Raw genomic sequence first — 27,698 nt, 5'->3', positions numbered from 1 at the left:
CCGACACCTAGGCAGTAACACAGTGGATTGCGCGAGGGGGGGGCAGACGGCTCTCTCTCTCTCTCTCTCAATGGGGAGGTCTCTGTGAAGCAGCAGCAGCAGCAGCAGCAGCCTACCTGTTGGAGCTCAGTGTCGGACCCACGCTGATCGTGGATCTGCGGGAAGCCCAGAACGAACCTGAACCATGTCTCCCAGACTGTTCCTGTGCGCTTTTGTTTTGGCGACGCACCAGTGGACGCAGCGCTGCAGCGGATTTAATATAGATGCTCGGTTTCCTGTGATCAAAGAGGGGAAGACCGAAGGCAGCTTCTTTGGGTTCTCGGTGGCTCTGCACGAACAGACGGCGGGCTCCAGGAAATACCTGTAAGTTGTCACCACGCTCCACTTCTCTCTCATGTAGAGGTTAAAACGACGCCTGCACTCACGCGCTAAACACCTGCTGCGTAACGAAAAGCTTCCATTTCACTCGCCGCACTTTACGCACACTTGTTGCGCGTAGATCCGCCACGACTGTATATTTTGTACACAAATCGCCTGTTTATAAACTGCTCTTAACGCACTTGTTGAACTCTTCGCATCACACATGCCCTTTTCCCTACACGCAGCATATAGTTCCTCCTCCAGTCTCCCACCTGTTTGTTAAATCTGTGCGGATTGATCTAGGCCTATAGGACACAACTGTTAGTAGCATCTATACCAAATCATCATAATGGTGCTCTGTCACCTTTCTGTGCCCCTGTTTTACCTGAACATGTTTCAAAGGAAAGTCTTAACCTGGGTCAGTACAACTGCATTTCAATTTGGAGATGAGTCCACGAGGAAATACAAGCAGGCTTCTGAGCTGTGGAGGCCTGTGAATGTTAAAAGTGGCTGTGGCAGTTTCACATCAATCTCACCTGTTTTCCAACAAACCACTTCTCCTTTTCATTCTTGACATTTCTGTAAGGGTTAGGGTTACGGTTAGGGGTGTATGTATCACGCATGAGCGCACACTTATTGTTAAATCTGTGATTAGGACATTTTATAATTGCTGTTGCACACCTCTCTGAAGGTAATTGTACAGGTGTGGGTGGAACAGATTGGAACTTGCCTGAGCCTCAATGTTATCATGGAATGTGGAATATTAAATGATAGTTCTACAAAAAAAATATTTCAGATCAAACATGATATCTCATATTCATGCTTTCTATGCATACATGGCTTCAGTGTTCATATCCAGCCAACTGTGGAATGCAGAGAAAGTCCTGACATTGCCTGCTCTGCTTTCTATCCACCTATCCTCAGGCTATCACATTCAGCCGAGACACAACTGGGTTTGTATTTCGCAATAGCAGCGAACGTGCATTGGCCTGAAACACTTGTACGTTGTTATTACCACGACATGAATGCTCGTGGATTTAACCGTGTTTGGGAGGATTTACATTCCTGTTGAAGGAATAGCTCATGTTCCCGAGGAGACATCTTTCCCCTCTCCCTATGCGGCGTCTTTAATGAAAGCTCCTCAAACTGTATCATTGTTTAGTGTAGGATTTCCCCACGGCCAATTACAGCGGCCCCCCCTCATCCTTCCGCATCCGTGATCACACGCCGTGTTCACTGCTGTTATCTCTGTCCCTGTTCTGCTTTGAAGAAAATCACAAGTCAGGCCCCACTTCCTCTGTGTTGTCACCAGTGGAGTGAGTCTGGGTGCGGGGTTTATTAGCCTGCTCTCTGTCAACTGGTGCACTGGTGTGCATTACAGAGATTTCCCCCAGTTAATAGAACGGATGGCAGTGTCCATCTGACACAAGATCAATGTGCCATCTCGTCCTCGTCCCGTGAGGGACGGAGTCACTGTCCGCAGACTGAAACCCAAGAAGGGGGGGCACATGGCGATGGTAATGAGCCTGGAAGCCTGCAGGGACAAAGAGGTTGTAAAAAGTCTCATTCGTCCTCTGCAAGGTAAAGGGGCTGTAGCAAATATGTGCTCAGATCTGTTTCATTAAAAGTGTATTTTACACTAATATGAATGTAACCTGCTGCTGGCTGTAGGTTCATATTTACCTTTCAGAAAAGAGAGTACCGTCAATATTTTCATCGCACTCTTGGCAAGAAAAACACAGCGTATTTAATGTAGTACTGCAGTGACATGTTAAACACGCCTGTTTGGAGTGGGCTGTTTGCTCGGCCTGTGGGGATGATGAAACTGTAAAAGGGACCCACATGAGCCGCAGCGAGTAAAGACCTGCTGCAGGAGCCAGTCCACAGAACCATGAAGCTGCACCACAGCTGCTGCACACAGAGCTGTTCACCTCAAAACTTGCTGGAAGCTAGACGCAGCGCCTCAAACTGGAGAATCCCTTTTCGTCAATGTCCCAATCGCTGAAGAGTCAAAGCCACCGCTGCTACAGATCACCTGTATCGCAAGTTCTAAATGCACCGAATTCGACCGTGCACTTCCTTGGGCCCTTAAGAACACGCATGCCCAGTGTGAAACTGATTAGATGAATGGTTCTCGAGATATGCATTTCACAAGAGGACAGACAGAGACAGAGATTATCAGATAGATATTACACATTACTTCTCCAAATTGCTCTTGTTTTCGCGTCTAATGTCGGAGAGGCCTGTTTCTGCATTTAGAGAAGTACAATTGCAAAAAATATGAGACTCTAGACAACTGAGAGACTTTCAGCCTCAATGTGGTTGTGACCGTTGCCTCACACCCACATGTCTGCTACCAGGAACTCTACTTCTTTACACCAGAAGTATTTATGCAGATTCTACTATTTGTATTTCCTTCAATAGCACCTCCTGTTCCATGAGTGTTCTCGCTATCAGCCTTTCTTGTAAATCTGTGGAGCCACCTGGGATCACATCGTTCAGTACTCAGACCCCTCCCCACATGTACTTTCTGACTCCCGAACATACAGTAAAAAACGTCTCGATGTTTGTTGTTGTGCTTTTACAGCCCTGTCTGTTTCCTCTGCGTTGTCTGGCTTCTTTTGTGGCACCGTATCTGTCTCACGGCACCACAGGGCTGTTTGCGCTCGTTTACTGGAGCGAGGCAAGACAGTGAATATTTGAAAAATGCAACAACTATCCATGTAAACCAGTCGTGACATGTACACGTACGCTTTTCAGAAAGTGGCCCCTCTTTCTTGGTGCATTTGTCAGACAGAGTCCAGGAAGAAAAGAGAAAAAATCTAAAGCAAAGACAGAGGGTTTCCTCTCCCAGTTCTACAATTAAGTGAACGTAATAAAGTTTTTCTTAAGAAGTGGGCTATTATCCCATTAGGCTGAATCTACCAGTGTATCTTGGCGTATTATGGATCCTGGTGAACAATTAGTGGACTAACTTTGTTGGGGAAGGGCTGCACCTGAATAATCTATGGGGGCTACCTGAGGCCAATTTGTTCAGGGCATTCACTCCCCTTCTTCTCTTTGAATTCCCCCATTTAAAGAGAGATTTATTTTCCTGTGAGGGCTTTTTTTGTTCTCTGTTGTAGCAGGGAGGAGGGACTGGGCAGTCAGCTGGCCACCTATTGGCTCTTCCAGTCCCCTGACCCCACGGTATGCCCGGAATGTATTACCCTTCTCTGCACAGTCACAACCTGCCAGGTTTCAGGTTGAGACAAGACAGGAGTGAGAATGATGACTCTGGGGACTGCTGGGAAACACACCCACCCACAGCCAAACTAAAAAAAAAACTCAAAGAAAATCCCCTCATTTTACAGATGGGAACCTCTGTGAGCTGGGACAAAGAATTTAATTCCTCTGACTCTGACTGATGAATATTTAATCAGTGCTGAAGTGCCTTCGCCTTTTCCAGTTCATCTCTGTCTGACTGCTGTGGCCTGAGGCCATGAAAGTCAGCCATTTAATTTGACAGGGGCCTTCCCGTTTTCTGCTGTGAGGTGCATATTAGATTGGTCGACTTGCTGTAAGGTTTATAGTCACTAACAATCTGATTCTGGGTTTGAACAAGCATAGGAACACGTTCTGCTTTCCCTCAAGTCTCTTACAGACTGATGGAATTAAATGTCTCCTGTTGCCTCGAAATGCGGCTGCAGGAGGTTTGCTCACTGTGGCAGAAAACGGCCTGAATTCACGACAGTCACAATGGGATACAATGTATTCCAATGGCAGCGAGTTCTCACAGCAGGAAGGAGTATGAATGTGTGCTCGGCCTGGTAGTATGGTATTGTGTTGGGCCTGTGAGCTCTGAAAAGCTGCTCAACAGTACTGTGACGGCTCTCATTGCACAGCTGATGCTCAAAAGTAGATTTCTGTAGTATAACTTCAACTGAATGACCCGCTGTGATATATTATATGTATTGCACTACGTTATGCTGCTAATGTACATGATGCAGGTGGGTATGTCCTATTTGGCCATGATCCAACATTCCTCGTCAGTGCCAGTGGTCTTTGTCTGTGAAGTGGGTCTGTCAGAGCACAAGTGTCATGCCACACTGAAACATTTTCAGATAAGAACCCTGCTTTGTGATTTACACCCTCATACATGTTCTTCATGAGAACCCCGCCGCGGACGTTGTTACTTCTCTTTGAGAATGGAGGCATCAAACATCCCTTTTGTTCTGCATGTATTCAGGAATTGTTCCAAACTGAATTTTGCTTTATTTTATTAAAACACATTATTGTTGTTACTGTATTCATGCATTGGAAGCTACATAAAACACTGGTTATTTAACGCCTAATCCTAAACCCATGTACACCTACAACATTTTGTCTATCACCCATCATTCAAACACTGTCACCATCAGGGGAGCTTTGGGATTTAGTGCCTTCTTATCTTATCTTGCCCAAAGACACTTTCGAACACAAGCTGGAGGAGCCAGGTCTATTTCCTGAGCCTCAGCGGCTACTGCATTTTATTAGTTAGACATAATAATAAAATGAAAGAACAAATATTGAAGTAGTGAAATAAAACTGATACCTGGTATCTGGTTTGTCAGTTTGTCCTTAATGTCATGGTTTATATTGTTGGGTCCTGTTTCCATTGAGAAGCCCTTCATAGAGAGTTTATACTATAAGTTAGATTTAATAATCATTTATATATGCTTTACTGATCAGTTATAAGTTGATCCTAAACAATATGTATTTTTTTTTTGGGGGGGGGGGGGCAATGCAAATACCCATATTAGGAAGTAAAAATAAATAAATAAATATATAAAAAATTGGCAATAATTCCTAATTTCTTATGACAACGAACGAAATGTAGGTATTCATTGTAACCATAAACTGTTTCGTGCATTGTATAAAAATAAATAAACATAGATACCAATATATCTGTTAAAAGAGATATTGCTCAATGTTATCAACCAAGCAATATTATTCGCAAACAATTTTAATTAGTCGGCTCTAATTATAAGTCATTGAAAAGTTTTGCGTTGCAAATTGATAAATCTCATTTGACCATTTGTAACACTAAAAACGTCTTAACATTTTCAGCTACAGAAATTATTAATTATATCAAAAAAGAAAGTCAGCATGCACACCTGCCTGTGGAGTGAGTTACAGCTCTGCTACCAAACAATAAAACCATGTAATCAAAAACAAAGTGAAGTGACAAACAACAAAAGGTTTGTACAGTAGCGAGAAATCTTTATCTGGGTTGTTTAAGGGTTTTGGCACAGATACTTTAACAGCACCAGACTTTGAAATGATTCCAAGTTTGTCCTGGTGACTGAGCCTAATCTTTGTGCTACTTATTGCCTGTATCCAATCCGTTGGTGATGGCATGGGCTGCATTTTGTGTAGTGGCCGAGTGAATGACAGTGTCTAATAACACGTTGAAATGGATCCCAGCGGGACCCTGGGCCTCCTGCTAATCTCCACAGAGGAGATTCTGTATGGAGGGGCTTTCATCGGGAGTACCCGCAGTGAGGACTGTTTCTGTCCTAACAAAAATGTAAGAGATCCCCTCAGCTCCCCCTGATTGTACAAATGCCCTGAAACAGCAAGGAAAAGCTGGTGGGGTTGGCCTCTGGGCTAATGATGGCTACCTGTGGCTAGAAAAACTATACGCTTCCAAACCTTTGTCTCTTCGTGCCATTTATCATCTTTGAAAGGGAAGTGATCCTGAAGTATTGGTTTACACTTGGTGTGTGTGTATGCAAAGGACAGTGTGTGTGTGGTGTCTTGTGGTTCATAACAATACAACATGTTTTAAAAGCCATTTGAGTATTTTCTATGCATGTCATTTATTGGAGGTTTTCCAAGTTTTAGAAGACATAAACAGATGTTTCCTGCTCGAACCTGCACTGCTTTTAGATAAGTTGAGTAATATGTGAGTGAAACCTTGGCACTTGACTCCATTAGAGCTGTGAGGTACACGGCCCACCTGTAAACCCCCAAGGTGTCTCTCTCTCCTCTCTCTCTCTCTCTCTCTCTAGGGGTCAAAATGTTAATGGAGACACTGTTACTGATACTGTGTCTCTCGTGGATTCGGCTATGGCTGCGTGATGTAAGTTTGCAGGATGAATGTGTGCCGGTGTGATGTTGGGTCACTGACAAACGGGCATCCAGACTCAGTCCAGCTGTGCCTGCGTGTGCCTACGTGTGTATGCGAAGCCAGTATGACATCATTCAACCTGCAACATAGAATGCTGGGTGGCCACAGTGAGCAGACCAACCATCACATGCAAGCCAAATGAACGTTGTCCCTGTCAGACACGGTGTTACTGGTTGCTAATGAAAAGTGAGTTAGTGTATTATCAGGGGACGACCTGCCATGTTTGGTTTGTCACACCGGGATGAAATGAGTTTGCTCTCGTGTTACTGTTTCACCCACGGCAGATGGTGGTCTTCAAACAGGATGTTTGCCCAGCTGAGACGCCCGGGTGGACTGTAACGTTTGTGTGTGTCTGTGTAGAGCGCAGGTGCACAGTGATATTTAGTCTTATCGTAACACAACCTCTTGCTCTTTGGCATTTCCTCTCTTAATCAGCACTAATGCCTTGCATTCAAATTCCGTCAAAGGTTATCCCGTTGTGACTAAATTACTATTTATCCAACCTACCTTTGTTTTCCTACTTGTAATGCACAGTCTGCTTCTCTGTTTAAAACCTCTGACATGAGCATGAACACTTCCAGTGTAGATAGATAGATAGATAGATAAATAGATAGATAGATAGATAGTTGCGATGTATATAGAAAATTAAAATGTCTTTAGAAATTAAAACAGCACCAAGTGAGAGTCCTGACAAGCAGGTGGTGCCATAAGGTCTGTACAGTAAACGATGACCAACTCCAGGCAGCGGGTCGATACCGACAGGTCACTGTTTGTCCAGAGACGACTCATCTGTCAGCAATCTCCCTACGCGCAGGCTCACAGTGAGTGTGTTAACAACAAGGCGTGCGCACTGTGAATGGTCTGATAGCAATGTTCATTCACCGCCCCACCTACTGCTTTGTAAGTGTTTCCTGAAATGACAAAGACATGGGTTTATCAGAGTGCAGCTGAAAAATAATCACATCGGGAGCTGACACACACTCCACACACACACACACACACACACACACACACACACACACACACACACACACCTTCATCGTGTGACTCTTCTGTGCCCTGACCGTCAGCACGGCAAGTGCGGACCACGCTGTAACACGCTTTTATGAACTCTCCTCTCATTTTTCAGTCAAGTCATTACTCCATTAAAAGAGCATAACAGGATCAGTCTCAGCCCGACTCCTCTTGTCCTCCTGCTTAATTCTATCTTCAAATTGAGTCCCTCCATTCTAATTGTCTCCATGTAATCGCTTTGTGACTCTAAGTGGCTGTGTTTCTCCTGGATTCAGTCTACTGCTATAGCTTTATACCATTGTGACAAAAAACAATGATGCAGTATAGGTGAGTGTTTGTGTATCTGTGTGTAGTTCATGGATTTGGGATTTAGAGTATCCGTTCCTTGCCTGCACTTGTTTGCAATGTTTGGTAATTTTGTGTGTTGCAATGAGAGAGTAATACCTTAGTAGGTTCACTTATATTCTTCAAAATGTCGATGTATCCAGTGACACAGACATAACTCCAACTTGCCTTCCTGCTATGACTGTGATGCCAGTAGATAAAGAAAATGGCTCATGTCTGTCTCTCACTATTGTCATTCAGAGCAGCCAGACGGCCTTCCCCTTTCTTCAGCTGATCCCTCTGTGCAGATATAGGCAAATGTGTGCAGCTCAAACTGTGAACACACACTCATGTTCCTGAATTAAATCAAACGAAATGCAGCAACGCCAATTTGCTCCAGTATCTATCATCATACAGAGTTCAGTTAAAACAGACACAGTTTAAAAACCTATATAGTTCAAACTTCTGTCTCCGAGTTATATCACTGAAGCACTGAACTTCCCGTCCCCTCTAATCCTCGCTCTGGATCTTTGTACAACCTTGTTACCTGGAACAGTTACGTGTGTCTACCCGTTTCCATTAGAGGTTTTTAATTGCAGTAGAGGACGACCTGTGGCTTCTCTCTGTGATGCAGTAGAACAGAGGATTTTCATCTTTAGAATCCTCATTGTGTATATGCCTTGATTCACAGAAAAAAAACAATGTTGCTTTCAGTATTGTAAAGAGAGTGACTTCTATAGAAAGAAATAGATTTTTCCTAATTACTGTAAAACCCAGTAATCTGACAAATCTGGACTTCTTGTGACCTCACGTGTTGTGTATTTTCTATATCTTTCCAGAGTTAAAAGAGTTCACTGACAGTGAAACACAGGCCCTGAGGTTCTCTTTCATGTCACTGCAGATTTGGTCTTTTTCTTTGCCCTGAGGGCCACAGCCGCACCCTGTGACAAACAGGTTGTCCTAAGCCTTATCCGGACAGATCATCCATCACTTGTGTAGGTTCAAATACTGGCAGTGTGTCCATAGTCTCATTTCCCTCAGTCTCAGCCTCTTTGTCTCTCACTTTCTCTTTCTTTCCCACTTTCAAATATTTACACGTTCTCATTTGGTAGAAAGTGACTCACAACACGGGGACAACCCTGAAGCTTTACACTCAACATCTACTGCACGTCTCTCCGTTCAGGGCGACAGATCCCGCACATCCAGCTCTCTTTGAGGTTTCTACCGTTTAAAGTTGTTTTTTGTTGTAGTTTTTCCTCACTCTTGTTGAGGGTTAAGGACAGAGGATGTCGCACATTGTTAAGCTCTGCATGACGCAAATTTTGATTTGTGAATATGGGCTATACAAATAAAATTTGATTGATTTATTTAGTAAGTGACTAGTTCATTAGAAACAATTATTCTACTGACAGGACAGGGGCTCTTTAGGGGGCCTATTGGATTTCACGTGTGGCCAGTGGCCCCCTGACACTGCTCCTGGATCCGCCCCTGATTCCCCTTGACAGTCAAAGTAAGGACCAGCAGGGTGTGTTGGTTATACACCTCTATCCCGTGTCTCATCACAGTCCTGTTCAGACTGGACCCATTCAGATGAAGATAAATGAGAGTGCGGTATGCTCCTCTGTACACATGACTAACTGGTGCGGCACATTGTCTCTTCTTGTTCCTCATCCAAATCTGGGATCGAGGAAAATGTATTTCACAAGGTTTTAGTCATCTGTAATTAAGTTGGTTTCCGGCTTTCGCTGCCAGTGTTGCCTGGATTAGTCAGGTACGAGGTGAGTGCATGAGAGGATTGGGCCTTATTGATAGTTAACTTTAAATAACTCATTGTTAATCGAACTGACAAAAACTTTCGCTCTTTGTCTTTCTATTTGACAAGAAGCGAGCTTCCTTTTGCTCTCTTTATCGCTACTGAGCTTTTTCAACACCTCCCCCTGCTCCTGTGCTCTTGGTTCAGGACTGGATACCTTTATTTAAGTAAACACCAGTGATATGAACATGCCACAGTTCATCTAACTCCCTTCTGCTGGAGTGTTTCTTACTCCTGAAGAATGCAGCCACTCTCACCTTGGCTGCATGGGCGTGTTTGCCACGGTAAATGTTTGGTTTAGACAGCCGTTCGCATCACCTCACTGGGAGAGGGGGGCAAATTTCAACATGTCCGCGGGAGTAGGAATTCAGCTGCTGGGTGCCCCTCTTCCCTTCCCCTCCCTGGGCCCTTGACAGCCTGTTTATGAGGAGGCGATGAGCAGGGAGGTAGATAGGAGGAGGGCACACATTGTTGCAGTTGCGACAGGATATGAGATGTGCTGTCATGGCTGAGTCAACTGTTTGTATCTCAGGTCTGTGGTCAATTTTAAGAGCAGGTTATGAAGAGTGAAATCCTTTCACATCCCTTCTCGGTGTAGCCCTTCGAATTACATTTCAGAATTATTGAGCTGGTATGTGCTGTCATGACTGCTCAGTGCTGCTGGTACCTCCCAGGTCCCAGTTTGTCACACAGGGAGATCAGGCTTTTTGCTTTCAGAGCCCCCACACTGTGGACCTCTCTCTGCCTGCTGAACTCCCACACGCCACCTCGCTTCTTTCACATCTCGTCTTAAAACCTTTCTCTCTCTGAAAGCTTTTGGGAATGTTTGCTTTGCATTCATTTATACTGTTTTTATTTGTTTTATTAATGTCTAAAAAAGAAATGAGTCTGTGCTTTAGGGGCACAAACACAAAGTTTATTTCAACTTGAATTTGAAATAAACCTAATTTGTGTGTCATCAGTTGGAGTATTTATTTTAAAGTTGGTTCCAACAATTCTCCTTTTTTCAGTGTAGCTTCATATTCACTGTACAGAAATGACAATTGTAATCACCTTATCTAATTGGTTGCAAGAAAACAAAAAAGCTAATTTCCCCAAACAACGCCCTGTGTCTTTGATTAGTTTCCTGTGTAAATGATCCGTCTCCAGCTGCACTCAGGCTGAAAACACCACAGGTCAGTAGTAAAGCGGTGGATGTGAAACCTGGTGGCATCAATCTGCTGTGCTGACTTCTCACAACAAACACGGGTGACCCTCTGCTGAGACAGTAAGACGACAGCGAGCGTGTTATGAGTTCACGTGAACCTCTCCCTCCCTTCGCCAAAAGAAAGCACTCTCTGCCCTCTAAGATTCCCCAAGCCTCCCTGAAGCATGGTGCGTGATTAGCGCTGGACTTTGGGCCCCAGCTCTCCTTATTTTTCATTCAGTGTGAGCAAAGTTCAGTGACTGGCCTCTATAAGTGTTATATAGGAGTTGTGCCGCAGCTTGGCCCCGGTTCTCTCTTGTTATTTCTTGCTCTGCGTAACGTGCCCTGGTTTTCCCACAACAAGGGCTAACCTTGTACCTCTGTGTTTTGAGACACGCGGGGCTGTACAGCTGAAAAACACATTGGGTGGCCGTGACTTCTGATTTACTGGCCATAGAAGAAAGGCAAGTCATGTAAGCACCCACTCGCTCATGTGCTTACACATGCTGTATGGGTTCACACGCACATGCACACACGTGCACACTCGTACTTCCTCACAGTGGGACTCCGTGGCCCTGGTCCTCCACACATGTGTCAGAGCCACTACTACAAACCTCTGTGGAATCTGGGAGGCTGTCTACAGCACTGAATGATTACCTGAGTCACAGCCACTTCCTCCCAGTCCCCTGGAAACTGCTGGCCCTCAGAGGCCATCTTGGCTCTTTCTGGTCGTTTCCACTCTGGCAAGATAATTGATTAATGGCTGATAATAACCATCTGGTTAGGAGGCAGAAAGAAGAGACAATTGTACCTTTTTGAAATGATGCGTGCATGGTGATGTCTGTTTTTTATGAATTAGAGGAAACAATTCCTCTTTGCCTTTTAGGGATGTGAGTTTGTACACATAAAAAAGCAGAAGACACAATGTTGGCACACTCATATAGTTCTGTTCCCGTTTACCTTTCTTCCTGGATGTAATGACACTTAAAAATGTAGTGCTCCTGCCTCTACTCCTGCACTTTGGCCCTGTCCACAATTATATGGATATTTTGCAAAACATACCTTTTCCTCTGCGGTATTTCAAATTATTTAAATGTTAACAAATGGAGATTTTCAAAAAACTCCAGTCTCTCTGTTGCCTTGCGTGCATGTAAAACAGATCATTTTAGGCCCACGGTTGCTTTAAGCTTCTTATTGTGTTCATGCTCAGGTTAGACCCATTCAAATGATTATATTTGTGTCTGGGCTCTTGAGATGTTTTCATTATTAGATTGTAGGTATTTACAGAGGCTTTTGTCTCTGTCAGGGTGATGCAGTGGTTAAGACTGGTGGACCACCTCACACACAAGTCTCTCAAAACAACCTGGGAATAGAATCATGACTAACAAATTTAGCTAAATCTTAGAAGTATTTGTAATTTTCCTCTTAAGACAGGAAAAAATCTGCCTATGATGATTCAACTCAAAACAAATATTCTATCTTCAAGTTGTAACAATGCAGAGTTGAGTCATGATTTTTGCAAAGTGTCTGTCTTCAGTCTACACCCATTATCTGAATTTGCTCTTGCTTATCAGTAAGGAAGGTAGCTACCCCACAGTTGCTGTTAATATACCGCCAAGCTTGACTTATAGCTTGACTCACCACTTTTCACCATTAACTGTTGCCCGTAACGTGCCAGCATTCAAGCAGGATGACATGAGGGTTTTCAGACAGTTTGAATGAAAAGAGGAACGGGCTCCACGTCCAAAAACCCAGAACCATTCTGTCTCCCACAGCCGAGTCAAACACGCTGGGAACAGGACTGTCTGCACCTTCCGCCTACAGAGTGGAGCTAATAAATCTTGTGCTGACAGTAAATAGTGTGTCCCGGCACGGAGCCGTGCAGTGGGGGTAATCCCTCTACTTCAAAGTTGTGTAGTGCGTTAAAAGGTGCTGATGTAGGGAGTGTCTGGGTGAGTGGACAGAAAGAGCAGGTCCATCACAGAGAGGCTAGTTTGTGTGTCTTTGTTGGGAGGGGGGGCGGGGGGGGGGGGGGGGGTGCCCAGACTTGTTACGGGTCATGCTCGAACTGCTCCTCCGGTCCCACTCGCGATTCAAACTCGTCACGTGTCTTGGTTCACTTTGTGGAACTGAACAACTTTTCAAAATCGTAGGTGTCCTCTTTTTAAAAATCCTGTACCTAATCATGGCAAAGTATCCGGTTTGAAAAAAAAAAGGAACCTGCATGACTCTGTTCCTGTGTTTAGACCAGCAGGATTATCTGTGACATCGTCGAGCTTCTTGTGTTGCTGCCTGTGTCTCTGCTTTGTGTTGTCTAACACCATGACACGACTCTGATAATATCTGACGATAATCATCTTTATCTGTCTTTGTGTGTGTGTGTGTGTTGGTGTGTGTGTGTGTGTGTGTGTGTTTGTGTGTGTGATTGTGTGCGTGTGTGTGTTCAGGCTTCTTGCAGGTGCACCCAAAGAGAAGGCCAACTCTCTACAAAATGTCAATGAAACAGGTGCCGTCTACTCTTGTCCCATCAGCCTGGACCCCAAGGACTGCTCCAGGATGGACCTGGTCAGCACAAGTAAGTATGATGGTCTGAAGCCAATCTCTCAGAGGTGATCAGCTGTTTTGGTATCAAACAGAAGAATGCAGACTTGCAGGATTACAGCTGAGTTGGTCCGCGCAGGTCCTGTTAGTGATTCCAAAGTCTGAGGGCACTTTTCCCCCAAGCTTGTTTGGTCTGGATCTTCTGACCTTTCAGTTTAGTCCAAACAAAAATAACATGTGTGTCCGAACCAAGTACTATTATGCTTTAAGAAAGTTGTAATATCACGAGTAAAAAGTTATAATACATGTCATAGGTCATACTACGTGTCATTAATCTTCTGACCTTTCAGTTTAGTCCGAACAAAAATACCATGTGTGTCCGAAAAAAGGGATGAAAAATACTTATCATTTGACTTATTATACTTTAATAAAGTTGTAATATCACGAGTAAACATTTATAATATAACACATGTCATACGTGTCATTTATAAGGAATGTGTACCATCTGGGTTAGTTTTACTTTAGTATAGGTTATAAAAGGACGAAATGTATCCTAATCTATTCTATAACTTTATACTCGTGAGGTTATAATTTATTTTATGTAATTATCGGACAGACAAATAAACTGAATTAGAACTTTCTTGGTGAAATAGGTGGAATTTCCCCTTTGACACATACAGGTGATGTCGAGAAGAAATGTAAATAATACTCAGCGAATAATAATCTGATAATCAGCCTACTTCTTCTTTCTTCGCCGAGGACTGAGCTAGTGTGTCAGACGGTCTCAGGGCCTGATCTCCGGCGTGTCCCGCACCACTCGGGATCATTCACTGAACCTTCACAAGCTGAGCGCCAGCGTGCAAAGCTCCGAAATGTGCATCTTTTCTAAATTGAAGGTTATTAACTGATAGGCTTACTGCTCTTCTACCATGAGGTGAATAAGGCCCCCCCGCAGGCTAAAAGTAAGAACCGTAATAAAAGGACTCAGCATCTCTTTGAATGTTGAGCTTGAAGTGGCTGTTGCTGCAGTCACAGCACATTTTTTGAGGTTGATATGTGTCAGGACATGACTCAGGCTGACTGATGCTTCACTGTTTGGGTTGTTTCTTCTGTGACTGTGATCACCATTATCACGATGAATGATTTTTATTTCTTTATTATAATGTTTGATCACACATGGTCGACTATAGACTGCATGCTGGTTTGATTGTTTAAAATACAGTATACATCATTTGTTCTCTGTATTTCCATGTTGATTCTAACATTTTGTACCCCCTGATGTAAATGATAAATATTTCCCATCCATAGCGAACCCTAATGAGATGGTGGAGGGCATGTGGCTGGGTGTGACAGTGGCCAGTCAGAGGGACAGTCTGTCCAGACGTGTGATGGTGAGAAGACGCCATGTTTTACTGTGTTAGTCAGTGTCACAGGTGACATATTATGAACAGCATCCGGTGACTTTTCCTGCAGCATTGAGGGGCTGCAGCGGGAGATAAAACCCTTTGTATCACATTATGTGGTGTCACGGGGGACACAGTGTGCTTATTGCGATATTTACTGCAGCACACACACAAACACACACACACACACACACACACACACACACACCAACACTTGTACTTCTTTTCTTAGTGAGAACACTCATTGACAAATTACACTCCCCTGCCCCTTACCTTTACCTTTACCTTAACATAAAACTTACTCCAAAGAGAAAACGTGTGGACCGGCCGTATTGTCCTAACTTTCGCAAACTGTCCACACTCGGTAAGGTCTATGCACAAAATAGTCCTCACAAAGGTATAAGTGCAGGAACACAGACACACAAACGCACACACACATGCAGATGGAAAATGTCATAGAGAGTCATATTCATCCTAGGTTTTCCGGAGGGATTGTTTTTCCTTACTCTTTTGGGGTCATTCCTTCTTTAATTGAGGAAATAGGCTTTAACCATTAATGGCCAATACACACACATATATTGATAAATTAACAATTCAAATATGACGCTTTAATATACAGTACTTCTACAATAAATAAAGAACATTTATTTATCTGAGCATTTATTGTTCAATTTTCTTCAAATATAAGTTTTTTTTTGTTTTTTTTTGTTAATATAGTCCAGAGATCTAGAGGCTGAATTAATGTATATTCTGTTGTGTTATTATTAAGTCTGTAATGCAAACTACATTAGAATAACACCTACACAGTACATACCTCTGCCAAGGCCCAATAATCACCTCATCATCACCACATGAGCCTGGCAGAAGTAATAATAGTATTTAATCTGAATGTGAGTACTTCAGAAGGAGTTACTCCATCACATCTTCTCTGTCTTGCAGGCGTGTGGCCATCGGTACGTGAAGATCATCAAAGGTGGCGCTGGGGAGCAGCGTCAGATGATAGGGAAGTGCTACGTGAGGAGCAATGACCTGACCTTTGACCAAGACGATGACTGGCAGACGTACAGTTACGAGGTCTGCAACCCCAACTTAGACATGAATTTCGAGGCCATGTGCAACATGGGCATCTCCGGTGGCATGACAGACAACGAAATCTACTTTGGCTCCCCTGGCAGCTTCTTGTGGCAAGGTGGGCACTGAAGAGTTAACGCCGAGAGGAGCACGTTTTGCTGCTTAACATTGAAATAATGGGCAGGTTTCACAGACGGGTATTAAACACATCCAAGAATGCCCGGTGTTCGTCTAACACTGGGATTATTCTCTGTCTGGGAAACCTGTAGATGGTGCAGTAAGCAGATTTTAACCTTGTTTTCTGATTCTGCTTTTATTCTAAAGGAAATGTTCATGCGATATGGAGAGATCAGGATCCAGCAAATGCTTGGGACTCCAGAAATACAGAGTTTGGCCAGCTGAATAAACGAAACCATTACATGGGTAAGTAGAGTGAGTTTTTACATCATGTAAATTACAAATGGATTGATAAATACCTGAGTGTCAATATGAATAACGAGAGAACGCAATAAAAGGTAAAAGGTGTTTTTTTTTATCGCAAACCATCCAGTTTCATCTGTGATATTAAAAAAGGTCTGTGTGAACTTTGCAAAGGTCAGATAACAGTTTAAAAGTAAATCTCTTAATCGCTCCACCAAAGGTTATTCCGTTGTCGAAGAGAAGAAGCTGCTCAGCCATGACAGCTACACTGTAGTGACAGGGTCTCCCAGGGATGAGCACAAGGGCTCCGTGGTGCTGGGGAGAAAGATGGACAAACTGTTCGACACGGTGCTTGTCATCCCCGGGGTACAAGTGGGCTCTTACTTTGGAAGCAGCCTGGCTGTCACCGACCTTAACAATGATGAGTGAGTTTGCCTTTCATATTGTTTTATACTATATTTAGAATGTAAGGACCCATAGACTGTATTTAAAAGTGGATACCACTGTCCAGAAATGAAGCCAAAATATTCTAGATACAAACGCTTCCATCTTGTGTATCTAGAGCCTCTGCAGGGGCTGCAGACTAATGATGGGGGGAGGGAGGCACGGTAGTAAGGTCCAATCCATAAACATGCTCAACCAATCGTGAACGTCTCACCCCATTATTATATCACCAAATGACTAAACAAAACTAAATTTACCAGAAAAATTATCACCTGAACAAACACCAGTTCATAAACTTATTTGACATGTACTTTGAGTTGTCCATGCCCCATCCACTAACCTGGAGGAGGCAGGATTTATGACCCGTACTGCAGCCGGCCACCAGGTGGTGATTGAAATGCTTTAGCTTCACTTTTGGGGAGCATTCATATTGTCCATCTTTAGCTAGTCTGTGTTCGGACCTCATACAACACATGATTGGAATCAAAGTGACAGTAATTCCTCTCTATCTTTAGTTTGACAGCAATCTTAAATTGGGATTAAAATCCGAACGATATCCTCAACAAATAAACAAAAATCCAGAGTCTGTCCAGTGGTAGAAACAGATTGGAGACAGCCGCCCAGCTCTCCACTTTAAGTTGCATTTCAGCCACATGCTGCTTAAAACCCTACATACACACGGGTAACAGACGGAAAGCAGAAGTGGTATGTTTGCTCTGGTAGTTTGCTCTGTTAGTATGCTCTAGCAGACCGCCTGTAACCGCCTCTTGTTCTTTTGAGCTGCTTCATGGTCCAGTGCTCTGTAGCTATGATATGGCAGATTATGCAGAGAATGCAGGTCGATGATGCATGTTTGATCTGAGATCAGAGAAAGTCTGCCCCTGCAGTAGCTCTGATAAGACCTTCATCATGACATCATGGGGAAATCATGCTGCAATTTAATTCACGAGTCAAACCTTGTTAGATACGTGGTGCATTTAGGAATATGTAAGTACTGTTTGCTACAATTACAAGACATGTCGGTGAATTGTAATTTATTTTTAGTTATAATATGGATGTAGGTGTTGGAATATGAATGTAGTTTTTTTTTCTTTGCCTATGACAGCTGGAATGATCTGATCGTGGGGGCCCCATTTTACTTTGACCGTAAGAATGATCATGGTGGAGCGGTGTATATCTTCATGAACGAGAACGGGTCGTTCCAAAAGGAGGCCAGCGTCGTGCTGACGGGTCCGTCGGGGTCCGGGTTCGGCTTTGCGGTTGCTGCCATCGGCGATGTCAACCAAGATGGATTCCAAGGTAGGACTGTGAACACAACTCAAGTTGAAAACAGCTTCAACTACAAAATGATCAACATGAGGACATTTTAGTTAAAGTCAATTCTATGATGTGTTTCCATCACATCTACGCTCCAAACTAAAAGGACTGCTCTGCTGGTGTAGAGGGGAATTATTGTATTAAGACTTTGTGTGATTGTTTTAATGCACTGCTGCTACGCAATTATCTCAGCAGGGAAAGATTATGATGGAACGGGTTTCATTTCAGACTTTGCCAAAGCCTCGGCTGGCAGTTTACTAATCGTTAGGTGGTGCACTGCTGCCACCTAGAGGGCAAATACATCCCTTCTTTCACTTGTTTTCATCTGTTTCCTTGACATGTTTCCATTCTTCCTGTCTGCAGACTTTGCAGTTGGGGCTCCATTCCACGACACAGGGAAGGTCTACATATGGATGGGAAGTAAAAAGGGGATCTCGAAGGAGCCCAGTCAGGTAACATGTGACTTAATACATCGGATGCATTTCACATATAATCTTATCCAGGCATCCAGATTTATTGTTATATATGCAACTGTTGCCCTCTACAGGTGATTGTAGGTAAGACATTAGGTAATGCTGGATTCCAGACCTTCGGCTACTCCATCAACGGAGGGATGGACATGGACGACAACAGTTACCCTGACATCTTAGTTGGCTCTCTGGACGACCGCATTGCCCTGCTCAGGTAAACGAAAAAAAGTGTGAAAAATAAGGAATTTTTCACCAGATTTCATTCAGTTAAAACATTGGGGATTGTTTATTGTATTAGCAGGGTAATACAATCCTTTTAATAAGCCAATGTTCAAACAGAAAATAAAAGTTAAACTAATACCGGAGTATGTCTCAGCTATAAATAGTACAAACATTTACTTTTTTCATATGAGAATATAACTTATGTAAGGTTTGATTCTATGTTTTAAATTGTTTTATTATTTTGCTCAGAGCTCGACCAGTCATCCACTTAACTAACAACTTCACTGTTGAGCCGAGGATTGTGGACCCTAATATGTGTCCTGGAGATACAGCATGGTGAGAAGACATGTCAGAATACCTCATTCAGATGAGTAACTTTTTGGTCTAATACGTGTTTGTGTCTCTTTGTGCTTTACAGCATTAAAGTGACGCTGTGCATGGCTTTCACGCCGAGCAATGGAAACAAAGACTTCAGGAAAAATATAAGTAAGCAGTACTTTCTTTTTCAACTGACTTATTATTTAAAATTTGAATGGATAAAGGCCACAATTTTGAATCGATAGCCATACTTAGAATATATAGAATTACTGGCTGTTCAGAGACCTTGCGTTCTGTAATGTCAAGTACCTGTTTCTACCTTGCAAAGCGGTGAACTACACAGTGGAGGCGGACATGGAGAGGAGAAGAAGCCCCCGAGTTCGTTTCGAGAACAATAAAGACGACACATTCACCGGCTTACTGAGCCTGCCCTCCTCCAAGGCCACGTGTCAAACTCTCAACCTGGTCGTAGTGGTAAGATTTCAACAAATATGTGTTGTGCAAGTGCGTCGACTTGAAAGCTGCGGTGGCCGAAATCATGTGCTTATTTTGACTGGTATTGACTTTACAGCAACCTGTGAGTGACAAACTGGAGGCAGTGGTCTTCTCCCTCAACATGGCTTTACATGAGCCGAAACCTAAAGCCAAACGCAGCCTGCAGAACCTGGACTTCTACCCAGTCGTGAGCCAGGAGCAGAAACTCACACAGAGAACTGAGGTACAGTGTGAGGCATACACCACATTCATCAAACACATTTCATATAACTTCAACAGTGAAGCACATGTTACAGTATATACTTTGATTTGTTACATTTCCTGCAGATTGACTTTCAGAAGGAGTGTGGCTCAGACAACAGATGCAGCAGTAACCTTCAGCTCACGGCTGAGTTTGTAGACAACAAAGATGATCCTTACCCCCGGTGAGATGAAATTCTGAAAACCAAGCCTTCTTTTTAAAGTGATAAAGAGATAGAGAAGAAGATTGATACCACCCTAATTCATGTACAATACATATGAAGCCATACAGGCCAGCAGCCATTTAGCATAAACTTAACATAAAGACTGGAAAGAGGGATGGGATATTTTATATTTAAATTGGTTTAATCAGTTAAACTGTTGTTTCTCCCTGTTTCACAGCCAGGCGCTGAGCTGGATTCATGTAGAAAACAACCCCCCCCAAAATTAAAACTGTTTAGTTACACTAGTAAAGTAAAAAAGAGCTCTACATGCTGTATCTGCAACAATGGCAGCTGGCTAGGCTTTGGCAATTGCGCCTGTGTCATCCTGTCACGCAATATGAGACTGTTATTTTGGTTTCGGGTTTAGAATCATTACACTCCTAAAAACGTTAGCACAAATAATAAAGTAATAAAAATACATGTTGTCCGTGCTTAGGAAGGGCAAATTCCAGGTATTGCAGTTCCGCAGCACTATGAAGATAATACGTCTGAAGGTGGAAGTGACTAACTTCCCTTCCGGGGGGAAGCTGGGTGAGGACGCCCATCAGGCCATGCTCAACATCACCCTCCCAGAGGCACTGAGATACTCTGGCGTCAGGTCAAAGGTACGTCCATCAGAGGGCAGCACACGACTGAAAGATATCAATTTAAGAGTTACTCCCTCTGTTCAGGTCTTAAATCCTTTTACCAGTATCACAAAAATACACTGTTGGATCGTTAATTTAGCTCATTATCAATGCGTGAAAATAGAACACACAGTTTTAATATTCTGCCTGTGCATGTAGGACAGTGACGTGGTATGCAGATTGGAAGACACAGTGATTTGTGAACTAGGGAATCCACTCCGAGGCAACGAGAAGGTGAGTGAGCCTTTGTTCCTCAAACGGTCTGACTCCTTTCTTTCTGCTAAGTTACATTTGTGATTATTCTCATCCCACCGCTGACTCTCATTATCAGGTGACACTCGTCCTCAAGCTTGAAACATCAGGGATTAATCTGAGCACACAAGAGATCCTGTCTCATCTGCTTCTGTCCACGTAAGTGCTGAAGATTGTTAGATGCATGCTTTATAGCAAAGAGTTGTTGACTTTAGAGGCAAGTTTTAATTCAGATTTTATGCCCACATTTACTCATATTGGTCCCCGGTTCGATTTTACAGTAAAGCATGACGTGGCTGCTACCTATTAGTAAAACATGAAGTCACTTGTTAAAGGAGACATATTAAGCTCATACACAATCAATTTGGGATATTACTTGAAAATGCATCACTTTCCTTAAACCGTTTATTGCTGCATGTCCTCTTTTTATGAGACGCTTGGTTTTGTTTCTTCTGATGAGGCCCAGTCTACTCTGATTGGCCAGCCGGCCCGCCCTGTCGGGGTTGGTCAGTCAGTTCCAGCGCATGTAGGAAATATCGGCCTCTGCTCTCCATTAACCTGGCTCTGCTAGAGGAGAGTGCATAGTGTGCATCCTGACAATGTAGGTTATTGAAACACCCAAATGGTGCAGAGGTTTCAGCCGAGGGGTTTCAGGAGCCTCTGAAGCAGTGTGTTCTGTGGGCTTGTTCTTTGGGCTTTTTAACATTGCAGAACTTTTACATACACACACACAAAAAAAGGCGAAAAACTGAAGAAAAAAAAAAAGCATATGCCTCCTTTAATTAGTGCTGATGTTATTGTGGACACCATCTGGCAGGCAGTGTTGTAGTAAGGTGTGTTTCTTCAGTCTCAGTGAACAGAGCGACCTGATGCCTGTGCCTGTGGCCCTGCTGATTGAAAACACCATCCGACCAACTTTATCCATGTGAGTACCGTTACGCAACAACTCCTGACGTACTGTACATACACCAAAGAGCGGAAACATTGAGTGTCACAGCAAATTATCCTCCACATCATGTCAGTGTTCGCACTCGTTCACAATCATTTTCCAAATCTCTTCCTGTCTAGAGTGAACCCCTTCGTGCAAACAAAATTCGGTGGGACAGTGATGGGCATGATGGCCATGGTCAACACCAGTGACGTGGGCAGTCTGGTGGAGTTCACCTTCGATGTGAGTCACCTCCACCGCTCTTGGTCACGTTAGACCTCCGAGGCTGTACGTTTGCATCTACAACACGTGTGCTGCTCGCCCACATTTCCCTGATCCCCACCCAGTCTTTGAAGCCAACACTTTCATCCTCCAGAAGTGTAATATTGCGGAGGGGGGGGAAGGGCTGTTGTGTGAGACATGGTTTGTGGTGTGAGCATGACCAGGGGTGGAGGCTATTTAGGAGAAAACTACAGTCTAGCTCTGACTGTTATTGTTCTTTCACACAATAGGTCTGATTTCGTCCTTTGTGCTGCGGACTATTTTCTCCTTTAGGTGGACATGAGGGGCCAGCCTCTGGGAGACCTGGGGACCCTGGCTGTTGAGTTTGATTGGCCCTTTGAGGCGGCCAACGGCAAGTGGCTGCTGTACCTGACGAAGATTGTCGTCATGGGGGAATCGGAGACGGAATGTAACCCTGCTGAATCTGCTGTCAACGTGCTGAACCTCACTGTAAGGCTCTGTTCATCCTGTCAAAAGGAAATGGTAGCTGTGTCGATTTCCAGCCTTGGACCCTTTATCCGTGTCATGTTTTTCTCTTATAATCTTTAAATCTTTAAAGCGTACTACTGCCCACACCCATGATATATATACCAAAATGTCCCCTTTCTGAAAAGCTACAATCATGGTTACAAATAAACAGAGGTAGAGGCTTTAATGAAAGGCCTCGGACCAACAGTAAGAGTGTACAGCGTGTGAGGCTGACGTCAGCATGCTAACGTGCTCACAATGATGTGTTTAGCGTCTCTGTTTAGCACATAGTCCATAAAGATGGACGACTTGACAGCTCTCTTAAAGTGAATGAAAAGGCTCTTGATCGCCACATGGTGGCTAGGTGCAATATAGTTCATAAACCCTGCCGCCTCCATGTTAGCATTTGGAACATGGGCTAAGCTAAAAGGCAAAAACACAAGTTATATACATTTTCTCAAAGATGGTTTCTGTCATTGTAGGAAGTTCTTCTCACACTGATGTTATACAAGCGGAATGAAATGTCATAATTGGAAAAGGAGACTTGTTATTGGTTCGAGCGCATTCATGTGTGCGACCTTTCCACTGCCGGTCCATCTCGAAACTGGTCTTGACGTCAGTGTGAATTGAAGCAGTCTGAGCAGAATGAGTAAACACCAGTGGCAGAAAAGTGGTGTGAAAATGGGTTTAAAGCCAAACCACAGCTGTTCAGAAATACATTTTGGAAAAGACATGTGTCGCCTCATGCAAACCTCACAGAGCCCCGAAATAGAAAATCATTTTGCGTGTGGCCTGCATATAGACAGTGGAAATGAATATGCTATTCTGAGAAGAATTTGGTAATGTCTTTATCAAAACCAGTAATTACCACGTAACCCTCTGATGTAATGTCTCTGTCTCCTCCGTCTCCTCTGCCTCCCTCTTTCATTTTCCCTCTCTCCTTCGTCCCCCAGTTGTCAGGGAGTGGACCAAAGCGCACCAGGCGGCAGATCGAGGTGGGCGACGCTCGTGACGCGACCCAGCCACAGATCATCGAGCCACAAGCTGCAATCTCGGTGGGCACTCATCGAAAAGAGTCCCACCTATTGGTAAGAAAGGGAACCGCCTGAGCGTGAACTGCTTTGACGCGTCACACGACGTGTTCGATTTAATCGCCAGACTGACTTTTTCACATTTCAACTGTTCAGCAGATAGATGCAGACAATTATGCAAAGACAGAAATCACAATAATGCTGCAATGTCACATAGAGACACTATCTTATGAATGTTTCCAGTAGATCATGAACGGATATGTTACATTATTGAATACAAAGCAAGCACAAGCATAATCAAGATTCATAAAATAAAAAACGGAAGGATGGATGGATAATGTTGTATCATGTTATCAATGTTGTCTCACCTGAGCTCTTTTAGGCTGTAGAATTATTTACGTTTTTTTCCAACAATGCCCCCATACTCAGTTTGCGTACATGTTTGTGTCCCTGTGTGCTCTCTTGTTTAATCGTTCTCTCTCATGGTGCGTTGAAGGAATGCTCCAAGGGGACGGCAAGATGCGTGAAGTTTACCTGCCCACTGCATAACATGACAGACTCAGCCAAGATTCATGTGCGGTCACGTTTGTGGAACAGCACAATGCTAGAGGTGAGCCCGGCCCAGCTACAGCCACCCACACACACACTCACACACAAACACACACACACGATAAACACCTTGTGATTCAATGTAGACCGATGCAGAACACTGTTTTTTATGAAACCCATCCTCTGGTGGGAAAGAGTGTATCTGGAATTATGGATATTTACAACGTTAAACTTCATTGTGAAAAGGTTTTGATGGCGTGTGTGTGTGTGTTTGTGTGCGTGTGTGTGTGTGTGCGTGTGTGTGTGTGTGTTCCTGCAGGACTTTTCCAACGCTCTGAGAGTGACAGTCAAAGGGGAAGCCAAACTGAAGCTCATTACCGATAAACCAACCATCAAGCTTGACAGTGATCCCATCATGGTGCGTAACTGGTGATGATGATGATGATAAGAAGTTTGATGATGATGATGATTTCCGATGCTTTTAACCTGACCGCCACAACTTACCTTTAGTTCACAGTGGAAATAGAGCCAGAGGAGGGAGTGGAAGCACCCTACGAGCTCCCGCTGTGGATCATCATCTTGGCAGCAGTCGCAGGAGTTCTACTGTTGGGAATCATAATTATTATACTGTGGAAGGTGAGTGATGCTTCATTGATCATATCCTCGAACACACACACGCTGTGTATCCGCTGACAAATCTACTGGAGTGTTCGTTCACTCCCAGCAGAGCTCTTCTCTGGGTCATACAACAGCCGCTGACCCCCCCACTCATCTGACACATACAAACTCCATATCAAAGCGTTGGTCTAACCTTTGACTTACCCCCCCTCTCCCCCACGCACTCTCCTCCTCCTCCTCCACCCTCAGTGTGGCTTCTTCCAGAGGGCCAGCACGAGGGAGATGTATGAGGCCAAGTCCCAGACGGCTGAGATGAAGATCCAGCCATCTGAGACAGAGAAGTTGACTGAGGACTACTGAGGCCCCTGGGGGTCCCCAAACAGCACACACCAGTGGGGCTTCTGGGTAAAAATGGATTTTCAATGGATGCCAGGCACTGAGCTTGGGGGTGTGATTCAACTCACTGTGTCGCTTTCTGAGTCTTTACACCAACCTCTTCTAGTTACTGTCACTAACATTTCCTAAGTTTCCCTCCCCCAGGCTTGTTCTGTGCATTACACTGCTGTTCACTCTGCTTTCACTACTTCATCTGACTCATTTTGGGTCTTTCTGTTACCTAACCTGAATTTCTTCTTCTCAATCCGTCATTAATCTGATTTGTTTGGTTTATTAATCTTTATTGTTCTTTTAGTTGGAGAGCAGGACAAGAACACGAGTGAATTCACGTTCAGATTTTCTGACTCTTTCACTCAAAACCCTGATTGTGCTTAGATTTCCTGCGCTCAGCTTTGTGCTCTTCTCCTCCCCCTCTTGTGCCTCTGTGTGATTGTGAAACATATGCTGTCAGATTTTTTTCTTCTGCTCTCTGAATTCATTGTGCAAAAAGTGGCTGACAAGTGAAAATGGCCCCACCCTGACTGTGGGTGTGTTGGCTTTAAGTCTTTAAGAGTCACATATGGGCGGTTACTTTAACCATACACTCCTGCCCTACTTGGCTTTAAACCCTTTTCCTGTCTTAATGCCTGAAGGAAAAATTATGACACCTTCATGGAGTCCAGCAGATCGCTGGTAAATTTATTGTAAGGATCTCAACTTCTTTATGAGATGGGAACACTGTTGCTTGTGACTATAAAAGCAAAATAGATGCAACCTTTTGTATTTTATGGGAACACAGCAAAAGTAACCAAAACAAGGGTGGGGAAATTTCCTTTGTCAGCTTATTGTGCGTCTTTCTCTTACCTAATCTGATTTTCCTCAGCCTTCGAATCCTAAATCTTCTTCATTGATCCCTGCTCTCCTAACGTTTGAGTGCCTCCTTGATCACTGTCACTTCCTTCTCTCCCTCTTTTCTCTCCAGCTTGGATTCTTTAAGCGGGAGCTCTACTACCGGATGATGCCAAAGCACCAGGGGGTGAAAATTCGCAAGGCTGAGCGCTATCAGTTCAATCTGGGATTTCAGCCCGAGGAGCCACAGAAAAAGTATTGGATCACCAACTGGACAGAGATGCAGCGTTACTACTACTGAGGCCTTAACTCTGAACCCTGAACCACTCCTTGTCACACGGGCTCGGGGCCAAACAAAGCGCACTGGGTTCCGTTGAGCAACATGGACTTTGCAGTGCATGGACCATGGACAAAGCCCTGAAACTGTTTTTAGTTTTTTATTTCCATTAGATTTCATTGACTCTATCAGTGCAATATACTGAACATTTTTGTTTCAGAGATTGTAATTTCTTAAGTATTTTGAATATTCGAAGAATGCTGTGTTGTACGTTGGAATTGGGGTTGCATTCAGGAGTAATATGTAAACTGTTTTGGTTCACGTTGCAGGATTTTATGTACCGAACTCTGTGTTTGCATTGAATACTTTACTTTATTTTCATTTTTTTAGCAAACTTACTGGACATTCCTCATGTTTATTTTGCACCATATCGGTTTTTTCTTTATTTGCTGTGATTGCTCATGCGCTTCTCAGCTGCCAGGCATAGCGGGTTTATAACCTAAATCAGTCCTTTTTTTTCAACTGCACTTAAAATATATTGACAAATATCTTTTTTTTCCATGTCTTTGTTTGGATGGCATCACATAGACCAGCGTCTGAACTGTAGCTGTGGTTGAACTCTCATTTGCAGAATGGGACTTTGTAGTATTCAAACAGACGTAGAAATATTGCTTACCTAAATTCAGAGAGGTACAGAGAAAAAGTGGTACACAGCCGCGAGCTATAAAGTTTTATAGCCCAGCTGGACATGTTTTAATTGCCCCTTTGAAAATTCCATTCCTTTAAAAACTTCCAAGCACCTCAGCAACACATTGAAAAAATGATTTTTGTTTGTCTAGAATTATCCAACATTTGACATTGAGATCATTGGATCACTTGATTTTTATTTATTACACTCTTTTGTGTTATTACCGTAAAGAACCTACCTGGATATCTTTAAATATATCCCACACAGGGAGTCGCAACACTGGATTAAAGAACACACGGTATTATGTCTGTGTGGAGATATGATATTTTAAGCTTCAGCATTAATAGCTGCATCATAAATTGTACATAGTGACAAGTTACGCTCAGTTAACTCTTTGAATGAATGCATATATGATTGGCCTTTGTTGTGTTACTGTGCCCAAGCTTTTTGTACAAGACAGTAAGAGGACACTCTGGCCGACCCGCAGCACTGAGGATGTCCTGGATCAGGAGAAGACGAGTCACTGAATCGTCTCTGAAAGGACCGAGCATTACATTGCTGCTCTGGTCCGTGCTACCTAAGAGCCCACAGCTCCCCTGTGGTGACAGTGGCCATTACAGAGGCTCCACTGACTCTGAGTGAAGAGGGAACGGCTGACTGCACAAACTCTGTCCTCTGTGGTGGTGTTGTTGTTTTCTATCTGTACAGTTTCAGTGGAATTAAATTGTTTTTCACGATCTGT

The 27,698-nt window shown here is 43.6% G+C and overlaps 1 protein-coding gene across 2 annotated transcripts; it reads left to right on the top strand.

Moving 5' to 3' along the window:
• The first annotated feature begins 30 nt into the window (after positions 1–30).
• Positions 31–27,693, top strand: itga3b (integrin, alpha 3b). 2 transcript variants are annotated; one of them, XM_053413834.1, is made up of 26 exons: positions 31–363; positions 13,296–13,423; positions 14,698–14,780; positions 15,732–15,981; positions 16,188–16,286; positions 16,504–16,708; positions 17,833–18,026; positions 18,408–18,496; positions 18,592–18,728; positions 18,986–19,072; positions 19,155–19,222; positions 19,383–19,528; positions 19,626–19,772; positions 19,877–19,974; positions 20,450–20,618; positions 20,799–20,873; positions 20,971–21,050; positions 21,739–21,816; positions 21,960–22,062; positions 22,375–22,551; positions 23,523–23,657; positions 24,097–24,210; positions 24,469–24,567; positions 24,660–24,785; positions 25,017–25,172; positions 26,125–27,693. In XM_053413834.1, exons 1-25 carry the CDS (start codon positions 185–187, stop codon positions 25,125–25,127), a joined length of 3,177 nt encoding a protein of 1,058 aa, XP_053269809.1. In that variant the 5' UTR covers positions 31–184; the 3' UTR covers positions 25,128–25,172; positions 26,125–27,693. The 2 variants fall into 2 exon arrangements, with proteins under 2 accessions (XP_053269809.1, XP_053269810.1); XM_053413835.1 differs by lacking the exon at positions 14,698–14,780 and having other exon boundaries at positions 223–363.
• Positions 27,694–27,698: the final 5 nt, after the last annotated feature.

This window comes from Pleuronectes platessa, chromosome 21 (genome assembly GCF_947347685.1).
Source record: "Pleuronectes platessa chromosome 21, fPlePla1.1, whole genome shotgun sequence".
Lineage (NCBI taxonomy): Eukaryota > Metazoa > Chordata > Actinopteri > Pleuronectiformes > Pleuronectidae > Pleuronectes > Pleuronectes platessa.
The sequence above is the reverse complement of the archived record's forward strand: the minus strand, read 5'-3'. Positions and strand labels throughout refer to the sequence as shown.

Excerpts from the sequence above, each read along its gene's own strand:
- itga3b (XM_053413834.1), top strand. The coding sequence starts at position 185 with ATGTCTCCCAGACTGTTCCTGTGCGCTTTTGTTTTGGCGACGCACCAG. Across the intron at positions 14,781-15,731 it reads GTCTGTCCAGACGTGTGATG|GCGTGTGGCCATCGGTACGT; the intron begins GTGAGAAGACGC and ends TCTGTCTTGCAG. Across the intron at positions 24,568-24,659 it reads TTGACAGTGATCCCATCATG|TTCACAGTGGAAATAGAGCC; the intron begins GTGCGTAACTGG and ends ACTTACCTTTAG.